This window comes from Bos grunniens, chromosome 2 (genome assembly GCF_055505025.1).
Source record: "Bos grunniens cultivar Pamir isolate PY7600 chromosome 2, Bosgru_T2T1.0, whole genome shotgun sequence".
In the NCBI taxonomy this organism is placed as follows: Eukaryota; Metazoa; Chordata; class Mammalia; order Artiodactyla; family Bovidae; genus Bos; species Bos grunniens.
The window spans coordinates 71912630-71932275 of NC_141166.1; the positions used below are offsets into that span (position 1 = coordinate 71912630).

At 45.4% G+C, this 19646-nt stretch overlaps 2 protein-coding genes and 1 long non-coding RNA gene across 28 annotated transcripts in view; 1 reads left to right on the plus strand and 2 right to left on the minus strand.

The window, feature by feature from the left end:
• Positions 1–13833, minus strand: part of LYPD1 (LY6/PLAUR domain containing 1) — a 70070-nt gene extending 56237 nt beyond the window's left edge. For 2 of the 12 annotated variants that reach the window (XR_015145354.1, XM_086350295.1), the window contains exons 1-3: positions 13319–13833; positions 12959–13186; positions 10693–10830 (exon numbers count right to left, since the gene is read on the minus strand). Coding sequence is in view for 7 of the 12 variants with exons in the window: in XM_086350295.1 (XP_086206421.1) it covers positions 10693–10830; positions 12959–13186; positions 13319–13565 (613 nt within the window). In the remaining 5 variants the exon portion in view is untranslated. Of the gene's footprint in view, positions 1–10692; positions 10831–11075; positions 11181–11564; positions 11584–11754; positions 12005–12133; positions 12939–12958; positions 13187–13318 lie in introns of those variants that run through there. The other 10 variants (XR_015145359.1, XM_086350379.1, XM_086350350.1 and 7 more) reach the window with 10 other exon arrangements.
• On the plus strand, positions 13152–16769 carry LOC147378227 (uncharacterized). Its single transcript, XR_015145371.1, has 2 exons — positions 13152–13283; positions 16320–16769. It is a non-coding gene; the product is annotated as an uncharacterized LOC147378227 (long non-coding RNA).
• The window catches only part of NCKAP5 (NCK associated protein 5), a 1217724-nt gene continuing 1212065 nt past the window's right edge, over positions 13988–19646 (minus strand). For all 15 annotated transcript variants that reach the window (XM_086350084.1, XM_086350120.1, XM_086350141.1 and 12 more), the window contains one exon: positions 13988–15469. In XM_086350084.1, the coding sequence (XP_086206210.1) occupies positions 15188–15469 (282 nt within the window). In that variant the 3' untranslated portion in view covers positions 13988–15187. The remainder of the gene's footprint in view (positions 15470–19646) is intronic.

Genomic DNA, 19646 nt, shown 5'->3' on the forward strand with positions numbered 1-19646 from the left:
AAAGGAATCTGGCAACAGCAGTGGCTGATTAATGCTCTTTTGAAACCATGACCTATAGGCAAACAAGAGGAGTAGACCAAAATGCTTTCTTAATACATGAAGCTATTGCAGTCAGAACTTCCTCAAGCTTCAACATAAGAATGGCATCCGGGTTTTATGACAATGATATTAATGATATTCAATAAACAGGGCAAGAACACAAACAATTAGTTCTTAGAGCCAAGTTAAATAATTTAAGTGCAGGATAGACCACAGGAGAGCAAAAACATAGTCTTTTTTCCCTGCTTCCCTCTGTGGCTTAATTTTCTGAAATTAAATGGTTTAGAAGTACATCCCCCAGCTGGAAGTCTGGATTATCTCTGTCTTGTGGGACATCTTCACATGTATTTTCAATTTGCATCTCCTGTATGGGAGAGGCCTGGTGGGAACAGAGGTTTGTTGGGGGAATATGACTACGTGGGAGGATTGGTTTTCTTCCTAAGGGAGTTCATAACCAAGGTGGATCTTGATGTGCTGGAGTTCCACATAGCTCACACCTCCAACTGATGGAATTGGCTGGATGGTCACTTGTCCCCAGCTGGCTTGACTACCAAGTTAGCTGAATGTTGTAGGAGTTGGGGTGTGTGGTTTCCAGAAAACATTCTTATTCAAAGCATGGCCAGATCAGACTTAAAAGCTGACACCCAAGAAAAACTGGGGTGCACTGCACTTCAGAGCTGTTTCTTATGTGCCATTAATGGGCATGTAGACCATTTCAAGTGTAACGAAAAAGCCAATAGTACACTCAACTTTGTTCTTTTCTTCTTATGATAGAGATTTAAGCCCCCTCATTTTTGGTATAATACTTCTAAAATACCAATAGATTATTTATTTTAGCTTGAAACATGATTTTTCAATCATACTTATTTAGCAAATATTTCTGGGGTGTCTACATAGCAGTGAGTGAGTGGCAGTGAGTGAGTGGCAGTGTCTGTGCATGAAAGGAGACAGGGAGAAGGCAGGGGGAGAAAGAGAGAGGCAGAGGGAAAGGAAGAGGTGGGTACTGTGCTCGGGAGCTCCGGGTGCAGGAATGAGCACCAGACATGGAAGCTAGTGAACGAAGCTACAATCCAATTTTATTAGGAAAAGATACTCTAAAATCCTAAAGGATCCAGTGCCATGCAAACTGCTGGCTGGAGATTGTCAGAGCATCCCTCTGTCATCCTCCTTTCATCACCAAGGTGAATGCAAGAAGCGCAGGCACAGGTAAGCAGGGCCCCATTGGCTTGTACACACAGACCCAGGTTTTACAACAAAGTTGGTTTAGTCTCTCTGGCTCTTAACCTGCTCTTATGTAAAACATCTGCTTCTGACTTGCTTTCTTCTTTTTTTCCCTTCCAACAGCCTGGGACAGGCTGAGAAGAATGATGTTCAGCCTTTTCAAAGAAAGTCAGCTAACTCTTCCCTCTCTGGGTGTGGGCCCCACCCGCTCACAGCCTTTCCTTCTGAAGCCACGGAAATTCTCAAAAGAATCTCACAGCTGGCTTTGAAGCCAAGATCCACTTGGATGGTCTCATGGGGTGGACAACTAGTCAACCTGCCCACCTCTTGCTATTTCTGTACTGGTTTTCTGAAGTTATGGGAAACCCGAGTGGTTTGCTAGCTTTTACATAAGTGACAAAACAGTACAGGATACCCATCACCCAGCATCACTTTCAATACACCTGCTCATGCCGGTGCTCTTTGAAGCAGCCTCAGCGCTGCTCTGAAGCTGCTATGAAGCTGCTCTGCACATTCATATTCAGGGCAAGTACGGTGTGCATGGACCACAGTGGGCTGAGGGCCACACTGGCTACCACACGCCCCGGCACTCTTTCTACCAATCTTCCGCTTTCGCCAACAAGTCCAAGAAATAGAAAAACATAAAAAGCTATTGTCCATGTCCAGTGAGAAATGAAATGCACTGGACCAAGTATCACAACTTCCTTAAAATAATACAACACTTCATCATTTTCACGTCTGGATCCCTCTCCTGGTTTTTGTAGTCATAAAGCTCACAATCAACGTCATGAACCATCACTGCTTTATTCTACTTAAATACACTGTTGGGGGCGGGGGGAAGCAATTGCTTACAAACTCTTTATGGTTTCACCTTATTGAAAGCACTTAATTCAGTTCATCTACTGCACTGCTTTGGACTGTTGCAAGCAATCAGAACATTGGAAGCCATTTATTAATTAGGGAACATGCAGTATAATTCTGGCTTGTGAAAACAGTTCCTGAACCACAATGTTGCCATGGCCCAAAATGTACCATGGATAGAAGGAATTAGGAACATATATCATAATTCTTTTGTTTACTGCAGCCTGACTCATCACAGATTTGATTGAAGCTCCTATGTTATTGATATGGCCTTTTGTAAAATGCCCAGTGTAGGAGGAAATACATTGTCCTCTACCAGCAATTCTCTTAGTCCCAAAAGACAATCCCTGTACCACTAGGCAAGGAAGTATTCAGCTTAGTCTCAGAGAAGGAAATAACAGAAGAAATTTACACCTTCTAAAGGGGTAAACAGTTATGTCTACCAAATCATCAGTGATTTGGTATGGGGGAAAAAATGGCTAGATTTGCACATGTTTACGGAGTACGCGTGGTAGATGATAAAACCACACCAGAATTGTGTCTCCTTAGCCAAAATCTCTCCCCAGAATGCTTCTCCCCCTGCTCTACCCATGGGCCTTCTCAAAGAAAGAACGAGGAGCTGGACTGATCAAACTCTTTAGGCAGGCCCTCAGAAAAGGAAACTTTCTGTGCCCCGGTAACCTCTTCTCTGAGATTATAAATGAAGATCTCTTCTAGCTTAAGTGGTGCAGGATGCTTGAGGGCTGTGGTCTATGGAGGATGCCAGATGTTGGGATGGGCAGCTGAGATCACGGATAAGAGCTTCTAGTATCAGTGATAGCCCACCCAGATCCCTGAGGATTCTTGTGGCTAACAAATTAATTCAAGGCAAAAAGGGAAGAGGGTGGCAGAGAATGAGATGGCATCACCAACCAATGGAAATGAATCTGAGCAAACTCCAGGAAATACTGAAGGACAGGGAAGCCTGGTGTAGGGTAACAGAGAGTCAGACAAGGACACGACTGAGGACTGAGGACTGAACAACAGCAGGGAAAAGTCAATTAACCGTTTAACAAATGGTAATGGATGTGGAGGCAATGGACGGGGAGCCCAGTGCTGAGCACAGAGCAGATTCTTGATGATTATGAATTCCTTTGTCCTGTGGCTTCCTGAGACAGCTTGCTCTTAGCACAGGTTTTTAGTTCAATGTAGCAATTGGGCGAATTAGCCTACGGAATTCCAGGTTCACAGTCATGCCCTCTCCTACCCCATCTCACCCCACCCCATTCTATAGTTTAGAACTTGCCAAGCCTGAGCTTTCCTTTTGACCTCTGCAAAGCAAGAGGAAAAGTGCACTTCAAAAGGGGGTGTGAAATGGATGAACCTTGAAAACATTATTCTAAATGAAAGAAGCAATCATAGAAAAACACAGATTGTGTGAATCCATTTATGTGAAATGTCCAGAATAGGCAAATCAGAGAGACAGAGAGTAGATTAGTTCTCAGATTAGTGACAGCTAAAGGGTACAGGGTTTCTTTTTGGGCTGATGAAAATGTTCTGGAATTAGATATATATCTGGAATTAGACTATTTTTACAACTTGTGAATATACTAAAAACAATCAATTTTATGTGCTAAAACAGGGATCCCCAATCTCTGGGATCTAATGTCTGATGTTCTATGGTGGAGCTGATATAATAATAATAGAAATAAAGTGCACAATAGAAGTAATGCACTGGAATCATCCTGAAACCACCACCCCCCACCCTGGTCTGTGGAAAAGTTGTCTGCCACAAAATCGGTCCCTGACGACAAAAAGGCTGGGGACTGCAGCTCTAAAAGGATGAATTTTATGATACATAAATTATATCTCAAGAAAATTGTAATGAAAAATACAAAAAGAAAAACAAATGACATTAGAATGATTGAAAAAAAAATCCCAGGGAAGGGAAGGACTTGAATTTCAGTCCCACCGGCTGTGTGGTCCTGAGCAAACTGCTGAATCTCTCTGCATCTCAGATCCACCAACCATCAGGTGAATATATTATCTCACTGTGGACCTTCCAGGCTAATTGTGAGGATCCCATTTTAAGGAGTTAAGGGTTAAATGCAAGGACTCCTTCAGTCCGAGAAAGTGTGTGTAGAGTTGTCAGGTTATCTGGGCCAGCCTTCAGAGGTAGCTATGGAGAGTGAAGCAACTCCTGGTGAGAATTCCTGCAGGTTTCCACCTTTAGAATTGGTACCTTAAGGTGACTAGACTGCCAGCATTCCTCACTGCCTTTCTGTATCTCATAAGAAGCCGGGTGACTTGTTTTGATGTATAACAGGGGAGGAAGCTAAGCCCCTGGGACATGCAGTAGCTGAGTAACCTCTTCAAAGTTCCTGGGAAGCCTGGCATATGGTTGTTCGCTCCCTACCGGAGAGAGATCCCCTTTTCACGCAACAGCTGACAACAGAGGTTGGGGTGTGGACTACTTCTGCACAGTGTGCTAATAAACCTTGGCCAGGTTTGAGCATTAGAATCTAAGTCAGTCATCGAACAAGAACAAAAGAGAGAGAAAGGGAGGGGGAGAGAAAAGGGTAGGAGGAGGGAGGGGGAAGGCGGGCAAGAAGGAAAGAAGGCAGGAAGGGGAGAAGGAAAAAGAAAACAGGCTGTAAATTCAGATCTTTTTATTTCAGGAATATAGAAGGGAAGCAGATTTCCGAGTTCAAAGCAAACAGTGGGTTTTGTTTTCATAGTGCGTTTCATTTTTCACTTGGGAGAGAAAGCCCAGCTTTGAAGCTTCTCTGTTTAAACTCATTAGGAAAACCATCAATGATGGAAGCTTTCATGAGATCATAGTGGGAGGAATTAGTGCCATGGGAGAGCTGGATCAATCCTCAAATGTTTCATCTACGGAGATGGGAGGTCAGCCCTGGCTGCTTGTTCAGCTAGAAAGTTAACATAAACAAATGCTTTACTTACTGGAGAGTCCAAGGGACTGAAGACATCTGATATTCACTCTCTGAAGACCTCCTCAGAAGTCTGCTATGCCTGCCACATGAAAGAGATGGATGCATCTCGAGAACTTAAGTGAACAACCAGAATGGCAAAGTGTTTTGCCTTGGAGAAAAAGGTGTTCTTTCAGGGTCCCGCTGGGAAAGAGGCAGTGATATTGACATTCACCACACAGAATCTTTCCCCACATAATTCATACCTTCATTGAGGTTGACATAGAAACCTTTTTAGCAGGGCCAATGTTAATGTACGAGGATATCTTTTTTGACATCTGAATCTTTTTTATTTTAAACTTTTTTAACCTGTTGCGGTCTCCTTGGCAAAGTTAAAATATGGTGATTTTTTACATTTCTGTTCTCTACTCTTGGAGTGGATTCCATAACCATCTCAAAATGGATTTGAGGGTGAGAAAGTAAGGGCTGCAGGTGGGATGTTCAAAAGGTAGAGGATATGAGAGAATGAGTAAAAGAAAAAGATACGGAGTAGACAGGGGGCACTGGAAAATTGACAGACATCACCGGTTCTCTGAACAAAGATGTTCTGGGGCAAAAAAAGTTAGAAAATACCTCTGTGCCTACAATATAACACAGGTTAAGCGTTTATGACTTAAACAGCTATAAAGAAGGAGGATGCATATTTTCACCTCTTCTCACAAAAATTAGGATTGTGTGCAGACATATATAGGGAAAATTTTAGATATATGCATATACATATATATGCCATGTGTGTGCACCTTAAATAAAAGAATCCAGGTATAAAGGGACTGGGATATAATACTGGTTGGCAAAACTGACCCTTCCTTCCTGCCAAGCTCACTGTAGCCTGCCATTTTCAATCTTAGTGAAATTAAGCAGAGAACACAGGCCATGGTTAACTTGTTACCTCTTTCTGCTAAGAGTGGATGACTGTTTCAGAGACCCCTAGGTCCTCCCTTGCTATCCCTTTTTAGTTCATGAGAAAATAAGGGATTAAAGTAATCTATCTAAGGCATGAAGCCATCCTCGTCCAATTTAATGAGCAACTAACTAATCCAAAAGGAGAATAGTCATTACTTATACAGCCATAATGTACATGCAACATGGCATATAAATCAGTAACTCATGTATCGCAAAACAGACAAATAGATTAATGCCTGTTGCAAAGGATGGGTGAAGAGATCGATTAGGTTACTGATTCCGCCCATGAACTTTCTCTCAATACACTGCATTTAACTTTTAAATAAGGTTTAGGAGAACCTGTAACATTTTGCTCACTGACAGAGCTATATTTTACAAAGGGCAGAAATTGGCTAGTCTATAAAAATTAAATTATACCCCTTTCACTGTATCTAGTCAAGAGGAAAAACTCTAATTACAAGATTGCACTGTCAAACAAATGCAAATTCACATTCTTTATACTCTGGTTTCAAAATTCATGGGCGGGGGGCTTCTATTCTGAAGTGAAAATCAATATTTGAAATATTTTATGGAGTGCAGTGATAAGCCAGAGCAAGAGAAATGTCATTATCAAGGGTGGCGCCTTAAGTAGACACTAACTCATTAAGTGCAGAGCTGGAGAGAACAAGTCATTTATTATGCAAACATTTAAATATCAATTAGTAAGGACAATGAAAGGAGCCTTCCCCTCCCCATAATCCAAGCCTTATTTCTCGATGACTGGCCAAGGGGGGAAAAAAGCAGAAAACTCTCTCAGCCCCCCATAGGAATGCACTCTGGGGAATGCTGCTGCTGCTAAGTCACTTCAGTCCAACTCTGTGCGATGCCATAGACGGCAGCCCACTAGGCTCCTCTGTCCCTGGGATTCTCCAAGCAAGAATACTGGAGTGGGCTGCCATTTCCTTCTCCACTCTGGGGAATAGGTAAAGGTTAATTTTAAATGTACTTCACACTTGAAAATTCAGTGTACCTGCCTGAAAATTCATAAGAGCTGAGTTTGCAGACTTAATCCAGAAAGGCCTATCTGAGGGCCTGGGCATATTGCACTGCTGTATTTTTTTTTTTTTTTTTTGCAAAAAGAATGCCTTTCATTCCTACTTAAAATCAAACTTGCTTGGTGCATTAAAATCTTAGTCCATTTAAAACCCTACTTTTTCTCTACCTATGGAAAATGCCATAGCACTCAGACTTTACAAATCCCAAGTTCGTTCTCCTGTTCTTGCAAAATCCATTTTGTGGATCGTCCACTCAACCCAGTTCACTAAGCCTATTAGGTGAACTTGGTGGGCATGAGAATTGTCTAAGTCTTTAGCACTTTGCCTGAGTTATCTTTGCAGGCAGCCCTGGAGACATATTTTCCTGCGTAAGGGGTTGGCCCAGAATGTTACTGAGCAGATGCCGCTCAGTAACACCTGACTGACAGATATGGACCAGACATCTAATGTCCCTGGCTCTTGTTTTACTCCTCTAATACACAAAAAGGTTGGTCCAGACCAGCAGCTCTCAATTTAGGGGCTGACCCCTGGCCAGCTCCATCACAGACTTCCCTAAAGTGGCCTGTCCAAGGAGGGGTCCAGATGTAAATCTGAACAAAACTCCCAGATTCTGATGCACACCGTCAACTATCAATCAACCACTTATGGTTTACTCCTATCAATATAATTCTATTATATTTACTTATAATCTTTATGCAAATGTAGATTAATTTTTGTGTATGTGCTACAAAAGTTGGTGAACTCTCTCATTAAAGGAGAAATTTGGGAGGTTGTTGTAGTAGATGGAATAGAAAGCAGATTGCTAGATCCCCCTTTTATGATTTTTCTAATAGATAAGTCAATGTAATTTTTTAAAAACTAAAACAACAAAAACCCTTTCAGTTCCAAAGCACTGAAATTCTTGAAAGGATATGTATCACTGATTAAGCAGAAACGATTCTGACTTCGACACCTAATAGCATCATTGGACAGGTGGGGAGAAGTTGACCCTGCAGTGAAATGAAACGCCCATGGGTAGTAGCCTGGGAAACGGGAGCCTCATAAGAGGACTCTCAGATTTCAGGTGATATCCCCACAAAAGGCACAAAGAAAGAACCTGCACATGCTGTGTACAACAGAAATCAGCTGTTGCTACACTGATGAGTACACTAAGCTGTGTTCACTTAACAATCAATTTTCAGGTTGGCTCTCTCGCCCTGCCAACAAGGGTAGAGTTAATCACCACTTAAACAGATTGGTCTCTAACACCACATGATGAAAATGGAAACGCCTTAGACATTTCAGTCCACTCCCTCTCCTATGCCCACCCCACCTTCAACTTCAAACACAGAAGTGTATGTTTGGCTGATTTCTATTGAATTCAGGATACTCCGTGCACACAGCTTGCTTCCTTCCCCTAACCAGTTCCTTTGAGCCCATCAACGGTGTCTGTGTCTCACACCTCACAATTGAGTTTGCCTTATCTCTCTCGTGTCTGTCACTCTCTAGCCTATGACATGTGGCCAGAGGAACCTGGTTTGAAGATACACAGCACCCACTTTGATTGAGCTAATAGCAACTTCAGGTCAGGTGCTGACTGTGCTCAGTTTCTCGGTAGAGAAGCTAGGCATTATCATGCCAGTGATACCTTTTTAAACAAAACAAAACAAAACAAAAATCAGTGTGGGGTAGATGAGAGACGGAAGCCAGATGAAAAACTGAACACTTGAAAATTCCATTTTCAAAGTGCATCTTCAAAGTACACTTTGAAAAAGCAAAAAATATCTCTCAGGAAGCCACCTCTTCTGACTGCAATTTGGTTCATAGCTTTGCCTCTCCTTGTGACAATCATATCCCAGGTTATGAAACAAGATCCCCAGGTAAGCAGTGACCTGGAGGATGACGAGGAAGTTCCATATCCCCCTTTCTGTCTGCCTGTAAACTACTGCCAGGAAGAAAGCTACAAATATTTGAGAGTTGCAATAAAGTGTTCAGAGTGATTCTGATGAAAATCACAGCAGTTCCTCTGGTGGAAGGGCAGTCTGTTTTTGCTCAGATTAAATTCTCAGGAATGAAATACAAGCAGACAAGAAACATCTCACCAGAATCACCCATGTCAATCTTAGCTAAAGAACCATCACTAAGTTTTGTTTGGCTTTTTTAACAGCCTGCATCCCATATGGCACCCCACTCCAGTACTCTTGCCTGGAAAATCCCATGGATGGAGGAGGCTGGTGGGCTGCAATCCATGGGGTCGCTAAGAGTCAGACACAACTGAGTGACTTCACTTTCACTTTCATGCATTGGAGAAGGAAATGGCAACCCACTCCAGTGTTCTTGCCTGGAGAATCCCAGGGAAGGGGGAGCCTGGTGGGCTGCCGTCTGTGGGGTCGCACAGAGTTGGACACGACTGAAGCGACTTAGCAGCAGCAGCAGGAGCATCCCATATAACCACACAATGCATGTTGCTTTCTTTGAGAAGTTATTTTTGAGAGCAATTACGTTTCCAGTTTCCTAGAAGAATGATTCTGGTGGAAAGAATCCACACCTAGACTGATCATAATCTAAACGAACAGCCTTGAAAGTCACACACACACACACCCCACCTCACAGTACAGTGACTAGCTAGTGCCTTCCCACGTAACTAAGCGGCAAGCCACAAGGTGCAGCCAGACCCTTCTCTGAGAAGAAAACAACATTCCCAAAGTTGTTTTTCCCAAAATGCTGGCTTTAAAACTTGAGCCTTTGCATGAATCTGCTACCGGATTAAAGGACTCACTTAACCCTTCACCAGGCTCCATGGGCAGTGCAGTCCAGCCAGCTAAACAGAAGCTGGGCTTGGGTTCACTGAATATTATTCATCTATCATTTCAACATCTTTAAAATGATAAAATCTATATTTGTTGATTTGACCTTGGAAATGAAACCCTAGTTCACCAAGTTCCCCAAAGTTCCAGTTGTACTTTAAGGGGAGATTTTGACTTCTGAAAAGACTCCTGAGAGGGGCCAGGAGCTCCTGCTCAGTGAGAAGACTCTGCAGGAAATGAAGGAGGTTTGCTGCTAGCAAGACCCACCTCCCCTTCTTTCTCCACCTGGCCGGTGCCCAGGCCCTCTGTCAGCCTGCCAGCAGCTAAGCCTGTGGGACTGGAAACTACATTCCTTTGAAAGATCTTGGCAATTTGTGCCTGGAATTTGATGCATTAGTTCTAAAATTAAATAAAGATCCTGTAGTGTTCTTCAAAGAAATATGGCGTGGCTCTCTGACAAAACACATTTTTCAAGTGCTGACCTCTGGGAACTTCAACTAGCTTCATATTTCAGGCTGACACTGCTCACAGGCTACTGTCTAGTTGCCCAAACAGGGCTGGTTATCCATATATTTTCCAGCCTCCCGATCAGCTTTTAGCAGAGGAAGGTGAGGGGAGTAAATAAAAAGAGGAGCGCCATTCATTTAAATGCACATCCCCCTCCCAGTTCCTTGGGGAGAAGCCCTGGTAATTAACTCTAATGAGATTAAAGTAACTTGGAACTCTTCATCTTCCCAGCACTGTAAAAATAAATCCGCGATAAACCAGTGTGTGCATAATATCCAAGTCAATCTTTTCCTGTAATGCAATGGCCCCTCACTTCCACCTAGGCCCAGGCTGGAGAGGGGGGGAGGAGGAGGAGGCCTGCCAGCCTCTTACCTGCGCTTTGCTCCATCACTTCTTTCTGACACATGTCTTGAACGTTCACCGTGCAATTCACGATGAACTCGGGGGACGAGCAGTCGTTATTCAGTTGGAATTCTTCACACTGGTAACACTGAATTTGCAACGCAAAGCCTGTGGGACAGACGCAGTCCGGTTCAGACCCAGCTTCACAGAGACCACCCGGGAACCCACCGTCCTCCGACTGGCCCCAGCGAGCGTCGCTTCCGCGCTAGCGCCTGGGGCTCCCAGAAAGGCGGCTGCGGCAGAAGCCAGTAGAGGGCGGCGTGGCCGAGGAAGGTCCTGCGGGATAAAGTGGAATTTTGCTCGCGACCCTTAGACCCTCGCTCCAGAAACAAAGAGCCTATCCGACACCATACCTGGCCATTCCGCACGGAAGTTGGAAGGAGGAACATGCAGCCTGAGAGCGGAGTAGCTCCAGAGACTTGCGTCAGCTCCAGTCTACGCCGAAGATTTGCCTAATTGTTAATTGGTTACAAATGAGTTAATTGCTATTTTGGCACCAGTCGCGATTGCCTTTGCAGACGCATTTTCGGTTTTCTTTTATTTTTGGCGTCGGCATTCTAGCGCTGTGGTTCGCAGGCTCCCTACGCTGAAGCTCTGGAGGAAGTGCCGCTGCGCCCCAAGTATCCCACCTTTCTTCGGGACGGTTCCCCGAAGCAGCAGGGGTGGCCGTGGCGTGGGAACGTGCCTGCGTGCTTGTGTTTGTGTGGGCGTGCATCCCCGGCCGCTTTCTGCCCCACTTTGGCGGCTCGATTTAGCTAGGGCTCCGGCTCGGGGTCCCAGCTCTGCAGAGCTGGGTTGGAAGTCGGTCTCGTACTGGAGGAAAGGAGTCAGACGTTTCTCACCTCTCTCCGCTCCAGCCTGACTGCTCCGCTCGCATCTACGAGCTGCCTTCCAGACCCAATTCCTCCGGCTCCCGGGCAAACAAGTCGCGGACCCGGCGCAACCCCTCCCAGCCCCACAGCGGTCGCGCTCCGAGCGCAGCAACCCAACCCGGGCGCGCCCTGGCCACAGGCTGCCCCGCGTGCGGCTCACCTGTCGGCGGCGCCACTCCCACGGGTTGCTAGAGACGCCCGACGACTTGGCAGGTTCGCTGTCTGTCGCCCCAGTTCCCTAGCTGAGACCCCACGCGGCTCGGACCCTGCCTCCTTCCTAGCTTAGCTTCTTTCTACCGCGCAGCCCAACCATCTGCAGCCAGAGTCCCACCAATCCGCCGCTCCCGCCTCTCCTGCAGCGCGGGATTTGGAGACCTTCCCATCTAGCGCCTTTGAACACCCCTCGCCGCAGCCAAACTCCCTCTGGGCCAACCCGGAGCAGCACAGGACCGGAGATGGGCGCCCAGGGAGGCAAAGGGGCCGGCGGGTGGATGGGGTGTGCGCGCCGGGCCGGACAGCTGGCCGCTTCGTTTTCTTACCTTGAAGCAAGAACAATCCACAAAAAGTTGCTGCGACGCCGAGGACCCACATCCTCCCGGAGCCGCGGGGCCGGGAGCGAGCAGGCGCATCAGAAGCTGCGACCGCGGCGGAGGCTGTCCGGGCCGCAGCGGCTGTGGCTGCCGAGGCTGATGGGGCCCGCTCTGCTGCCGCCGAGGCGACCGCCGCCGCCGAGAGGAGCCGCAGGTGCCGCCGGCGGCGCCCGCATCGCCCGAGCCGGGGCTCCGGGCTGAGGGGTCGCCGCTCCTCTGACTCGAGCTCCCTGGCGGAGCACGGAGTCTCTGGAGTTGGCGACGGAGAATGAAAGAACTACTGGCGATCCCGAGCACCCAAAAAAGTCTCCTGTCTTCTCCCCACCTCCCACTCCAGGCACCACGTGACGGCTGCCGAGTTGGGGTGGGGGTGGTGAGCGGGGAAAGCTGGGACAGTCTTTTCACGTCCCACCCCCTTCCGCTCGCCCTCTCCTCCCGCCTCCGCGCGTCCCCGGGACTGGGACGCCTAGAGAGGTAGAGAGAGCGTGTAGTTTTCCGAGGCCCAGAGGCTGGAGACCAGGGAGCAGCGGGAGGAGGGCGCAGCAGGTGCCGCGGGGATCCGGCGGGCGCAGTCTGCAGGACCTGGGAGGTGAGGTCGGAAGACTGCGTGCCCGTGGCCCTCTGCTTGCAAGGGCGCGCGCGCCCCCCACCCCTTTCCTGCGCCCCGGGGGATGGTAGGCTCCTCCGCCGCAGGGTCTCTCCGGCCTGCGGGACTGGAGCTGCGGGGCCGCGAGGGGCCGGGCGCACTCCAGTGCGTCTGGCAAAGTTGCACACCTGTAGGCCCTTTAGAGTGTCCCATGAAGCCGCGCCTTCTCTTCTGGTCGTTACCGGGATTGGATTCTACTGCGGCGGGCTGGGCTGGGTGTGGTGGGGTCCGTGACCAGCTCGACGCGCTCTGCACTCGGTTTATCTGCCGCGCGCACCGCTGAAGGGTGCGGTGACACCGCCCTGGTAGCCTAGCCCAGGAGAGGGCCACCCCGGGAAAACCTAGATGAGCTCCCACTAGAAAGCAAATAGGGGTGAAGACGGGAGTTTTTCTACTCCATCCCGTTTCTCGAAAAGACCCGGCAGCTACCTTCGGCTTCCCTCCCAGCCACGGGTAATTAGCATATACACCCGCGTCCTCGCGTGTACCTTGCCTTCCCAGCCCAGGACTCGGTTGCTGGCCGAATCCCGCACCTCGATTCCTCCTTTCTCTACCGAGCGATCCACCTGGAGTACTCGAGGGACTACATTTGCCTTCCTGACCACCGAGCCCTGCAGCAGGTGGTACGGGAGCCCGCTGGCCCGCCGGGAGCGCCTTGGAGCCCCCGCCCCCAATCCCGCTCGTTCGCTCTCCCAAGACCCTAGGGAGCATCCACCTCTGTGAAAAGGGCTTCATAAGCTCTGTCCCTCTCCACCTCGGGCCTCCTCTAGGAGGAAGCTCTCTCAGGCCGAAATGCTGATCATTTGTTTGCCTGTCCTGCCAGCAGAGCGGGTCTGGAAATGAGCTTAAAGGGCTTTCTTGTAATTCCTCTGCAGAGATCGTTCCCTATCTGCCTCGGGCCCCCTTTCTCCCTTTGCCCACCTCTTCCTCTCATTTCTAGTTGGTAAACCCCTCAGGGAGATAAAACTGCTTTGACCATTACTGGCTAGTTTGCAGACTCCAATCTTCCTACTGGCTGAATTACTCTTTCTGGAGCCATAGGGCGTTTGCTTATTAGTCTGTCTGTTTCTTCTGGGAACTGTAGCTAGAGCACGTGTGAGATTCAAACAACTAATTGGCTCAAAGGGTCCTTGAATAAGGATTAAGCTTTCAGTGGGTGCCATTGTGATATGACGTTTATTCAGCAATGAAACAAAAGAATCTTAAAAAGTTTGAAAGACACACAATTTTAAGACAACAAAATTCAAATGTAACAAATTGCACAAATTAACCAAATAACACTGATCATACAATACTCTTTAAAGAAACAAGTGTGTACTAAAGTATCCATAGATCCTAAAATATTTGTTATGCCTAGTTTACAAGCTCCTGTACAAAAGCAATTATAAATAGTTCACGTCTAGAAAAAATACACAGTAACCTTTAAAATAGAATTTATCCTTACATATAAACAGACTTTGTAGAAAAAAAGGATATTAAAAGTAAGAATTTTTCATAGCACCAATCATCTTATGTTTTACAAAGTGAACATTGCAAATAGGAATCTGCTTTTATTTATAGATTGATCAGATTTTAATCAAAAGAGCAGGAAGATAAAAATCAACAAATAATGTTGAGAATCACAGAGAACCACTAAGTAGAAGGAGGTGTAAGGAAATGATTGGAGGGAAAATAGAACTACATTGTTTCTGATACATATCACTTCTGATCAGTGTCGCACTTGAGTTCCTTTACAGTTTTCAATAGAAGCAGGATAACACTTCTTACTAGAATCTGAATCTGTCAACAACTTGGAATTTGCACTAGAATTAAAGTTTCTATCAAACTGAGATTATGAGAGGGAGATGACAAGAGCCCTCTGTTTTTCTGGCAGGCCCTGTTTTCATTTTACAGAGTGTACCCACAATCTGAGGACTAGGACAGTGACCTGAACAAAAAGTTGATTTGGGATTTTTAAAAAATATATTATCAACTTCTAAGACTTAGGACATCATTTCAAGAGCATGGCACTGATTCAATTTATTGCTGGCATTTTTTTTTTGTTGCTACAAATATAGTTTCTTTTTCAAGAAAATTTACAACTTCTGTACAAGTATTCAAAAAAAAAGTGCAAAATTAAGACTTCTGTATCCTGGGTGTGTTTACTTTTAATCCTTGTAGAACACAACAAATAGAATCTATCTTTATTTGCCCTTTCAGGGAAGTAAGCTCAGTGGGCTGCTGGCTCTGAGTCTGACAGTGTAGGCTCTGGTACTGCAATCATTTATGTGTTGTCATCTCTCCCTGCCCTGCTCCTCCCACCCCTGTTTCTTAAGTGCTCCATTTCCAGCTCACTAAGGGGTGGGGGGGAACGTCCTTTATACATCATTTGAACCCTGACTTGCACAGGAAGAGAAGCTATCATATAAAGAATCACTCAAAGATTCCAGGTGGTCTACCCCAGGTCTCTCAGAGCTACTCAAAGAGGCCTCTTCAGTTTTTTCTTTTTCTTCCTTTTGTCCTTCAACCTTGTTCAGAGAGTTCTTCTCCTTTCCTAATAAGATCACAGTATTGCCATCATATTTATTGAATGACTCCAGGGAAATTTTGCATAATCTATTCTCAGGATCTTCTCTGGTTTCTTCAACTTGTTTCAATTTCTGCAATAAAAAGAGGAAAATATTAGAAACATATTTCTTTGCAAAATCAAGTTATTCTAGCCAATATTCAATTATTGTTGGTATAAAGCACAATTTAAAAGGATAGAAGGAACCTACAAGTCTTTTAACAAATCTTCTCGTATAATTTAATGTAATAATAAAACCAATTTTAGGGATAAATCAAGACTTTAATCATTTTACTGAGATAAATAGGTCCCAATTTGCAAATCATTTAAGTGCCACTTAATTTCATTTTAAATGGATCCTTCTGAAATTTGTTCAGGTAAAGTGTCTTCTTTTTCTTAAAGTTTCAAACACCTTTCTTTTCCTAAATATTAGTAGTTGTCCTATTTCTAAATATGGATAGGGATTGAATTGCAGCCAGAAATGACAGTTCTACGTTAGAAAAAAAAAAGCATACAATCCTTTAAATTGCCACACAATTTAAGTACATGTTAAATTTGTCAGAAGCATTGTCACATGTGTATTTTGTCTGCTCACAAGTCTTATGCTATTGGAAAGAGATCTTGGGTCTGAGGGGACAGATTCTTCAAGGCCCAAGGGCTTAAAAATCATACTAACAGTTCTGCACCCCAGTAACCTCTCCTCCAGGAGATTCTAGTAAGACCGATTTAAACAGGAGTACTCATAGGCTGTTACTGGTAGTCTCTGGGACTTCATAAAAGTCATATTTGATAATTATTGTAGGTGAACTCTGTAAACGTGAATATATTCAGTTGCTTAAGTAGTTCCCGAGGTCCAAGGTGACCGGAGGCGTAGATACAAAAACTGACAAATGTGGAAGTATTAAAGCCATGACCACATCTCTCTTCTTCTTTTCCTCTTTCAGGCAAAAATTCCATCAAAACACAAGGAGGACACAGGAACAAGCCTTAGAGATAGTAACAGTAGCTATCATTTATTAAGCATCCACCATATAAAAGACACTGAAAGTACTTTATCTATAAGGCTTTCCCTTCTCCCCCCAACAAACCTGTAAGTTACAACTCTTTTTGACCCCATGGACTCTAGCCCACCAGGCTCCTCGTCCATGGACTTCTCCAAGCAAGAATACTGGAGTGGGTAGCCATTCCCTCTCCAGAAGGCCTTCCCCGACCCAGAGACCAAACCTGCATCTCCTGCATTGCCTGCAGCATCTTTACTGTCTGAGCCACCAGAGAGGCCTGCAAGATGCACATCTCCACTTTAATGAGGAGGAAAACAAGGCTCAGATTGACAGGGTTACCTGCCCAAGGTGGCTCAGCAAGTGATGGAGAAAAAGATTTGAATTCCTGTCTGGCGACCTTCGTCCAGTATGTTATTTTTTTTTTCATTTTGCCACCCAAATATGCCAAACCATCTGAATTGCTCCTGTCAAAGGCCCTAACAAGGCAGTTCTATTCCCCACCCCTCCTCCAACATAGCTATGATGGATGTCAAAGGTACAATGAGGAAACTGTATTTGGATCTGAGGAAAAGTGGACACAGTCAAAGCCTGTGAATTCTCACATGCTAAATATTTAATTTGTTGTTGTTGTTGTACAGTTGCTCAGTTGTGTCTGACTCTTTTGCAACCCCATGGACTATAGCTCACCAGGATCCTCTGTCCATGGAATTCTCCAGGTAAGAACACTGGAGTGGGTTGCTATTTCTTTCTCCAGGGGCTCCTCCTGACCCAGGGATCAAACCTGTGTCGCTTGCATTGGCACACAGATTCTTTACCACTGAGCCACCTGGGAAGTCCATTAATATTTAATAGAAAGAGAAAAGAAAAGGACACAGAAGTGGATGGCTCTGGTGTCCCAAGAGCAGGCTCAGACAGCGTTTGTCTCTCTGCTGTGGGAAATGGTGTAATTCAGTGGGAATATTTGAGAATCATCCTTGAAGTGGTATTTATTTCATTATACTATTAACGTACAGGAGCACTACTCACAGAGCTAATTTTCTATCTGAAATGGCTACCTCGAGACCAGAGATGGGCTGACGAAGAGATTCCTAGGTGATTACAGAAAAGTGGCCCCATAATTAGGAACAACTTCATGTAGCAGCCCCTTTTCATGCTGTGCCAATTTTAAGCATTCTTTTAAAAACAATTATAAAGTACAATGTGAAAAATACATGGAGGGGGTAGAAAAGCTTTGATTATGCTCCTGCTGCTGCTGCTGCTGCTAAGTTGCTTCAGTCGTGTCCGACTCTGTGCGACCCCATAGACGGCAGCCCATCAGGCTCCCCGTCCCTGGGATTCTCCAGGCAAGAACACTGGAGTGGGTTGCCATTTCCTTCTCCAATTCATGAAAGTGAAAAGTGAAAGTGAAGTTGCTCAGTCATGCCTGACTCTTAGCGACCCCATGGATTGCAGCCTACCAGGCTCCTCCGTCCATGGGATTTTCCAGGCAAGGGTACTAGAGTGGGGTGCCATTGCCTTCTCCACTGATTATACTGCTGCTGCTAAGTCACTTCAGTCATGTCCGAATCTGTGCAACCCCATAGATGGCCTCCCACCAGGCTCCCCTGTTCCTGGGATTCTCCAGGCAAGAATAGTGGAGTGGATTGCCATTTCCTTTTCCAATGCATGAAAGTGAAGTTGTTCAGTCGTGTCCGACTCTTAGCAATCCCATGGACTGCAGCCTGCCAGGCTCCTCCGTCCATGGGATTTTTCAGGCAAGAGTACTGGAGTGGGGTGCCATTGCCTTCTCCATTGATTATACTAAATGTAGGTAAATAGAGGGCATTCAATGTAATTTCCTCCTCACCTGAGTATCTTCTCCCTTTTTTCTTTATTCAAGAACCACAATTCTTTTTCTTGCCTATTTCTGGTCATTGTGGATCTCAAATTCATTCAATAAACACTCACTAGAGAAGCTATCATGAGGCTGGTGGAAGGTTTTGGTGCCGAGGATATACAGCTGAATAAAATTGCAGGCTTCCCTGGTGGCTCAGACAGTAAAGAATCTGCCTGCATGCAGGAGACCCAGGTTTGAGTCCTGGGTTGAGAAGATCCCCTGGAGAAGGAGATAGAAACCCACTCCAGTATTCTTGCCTGAAAATCCCATGGACAGAGGAGCCTGTACAGTCCATGGAGTCACAAAAGAGTCAGACACAACTTAGTGACAAAGCAACAAGGAAAGGGTTATTTACGTGAAAACACTCACTGTTTATGGGACAAAAACAGTGCATCTTGTTTTCTAAATGTTTCCCACTTGTAGGTTTGGTTCTTTCAATTAATTATGACAAAAGCCTACACTGGCCGAGGAGGCAATGAAAATAAAGGAACAGCCCACTATAAAGTCACACACCTTCTCAGTCTTCCTTCTGTTTTCAGTTTTGATGAGGGGTGGGTGCCAAATATTCTGACTGTAAGAACATCATCAGTACAAGAGTGATGGTGAGGAAACACAGGCATTCGACCTTGGTGAGGGAGCTGTAGGGACTGGGAGGACTGTGGCCAGCTACCGAGCATGTGCCTCAGCCAAAGGCAGGAGCAGCTACTCAGACCTAGCTCATTGCTGCTGTGCAGAAACATGAGTCCAGATTTGGTCCAGATCTTTGATTTTAAAGTTAAGGCCACAATATTTGCTCATATTTAAAGTTCTCTAATTTTAATTATTTGCTTAGATTAAGAAAACAACAACAACAAAACCCCCACTGCATATGTCAAGTAAGTAATCTTTGCAGTGTTTGAACTCCTGAGCTAGTGATTTTGTTTTATAGGTAATAGCTGACCCCCTCTTACTCCTTCTCTCACCAGTTTTCAACCTAAAAATCTAGCCCAATGCTAATCATCAGTAGATTCTCGATGGAGACTGGAAGATGGATTCAGCTTTCTCTAGCATCAGCAGAGTTTCAGCTGTTGGCTTTGGTTTCTCCAGTGGTCCTGCCAGCTAAGAATAAAGACAATGAAGTGGCTTACTTTCCTTCCTTGAATTAGAAGTATAGCCAGCTAGCCTCAACATTGTCTTGTCAGATCTCAGGTATGTTAATTTTGAAGTCACAAAACATTTAAATTTAAAACATAAGGAGGGATTGAGGTCCAACAGGACTGTGCTTAGGATGGATCTGTTGAATGGTAACAAAATAGTGAAACAGAGCAGGACCCTTTGGTCCAAACTCCCCTCCCCAATGTCCTCCACCTGTCTTTTGTCTGTACAAACATTTTAGCCAAAGGATAAGTTTAATT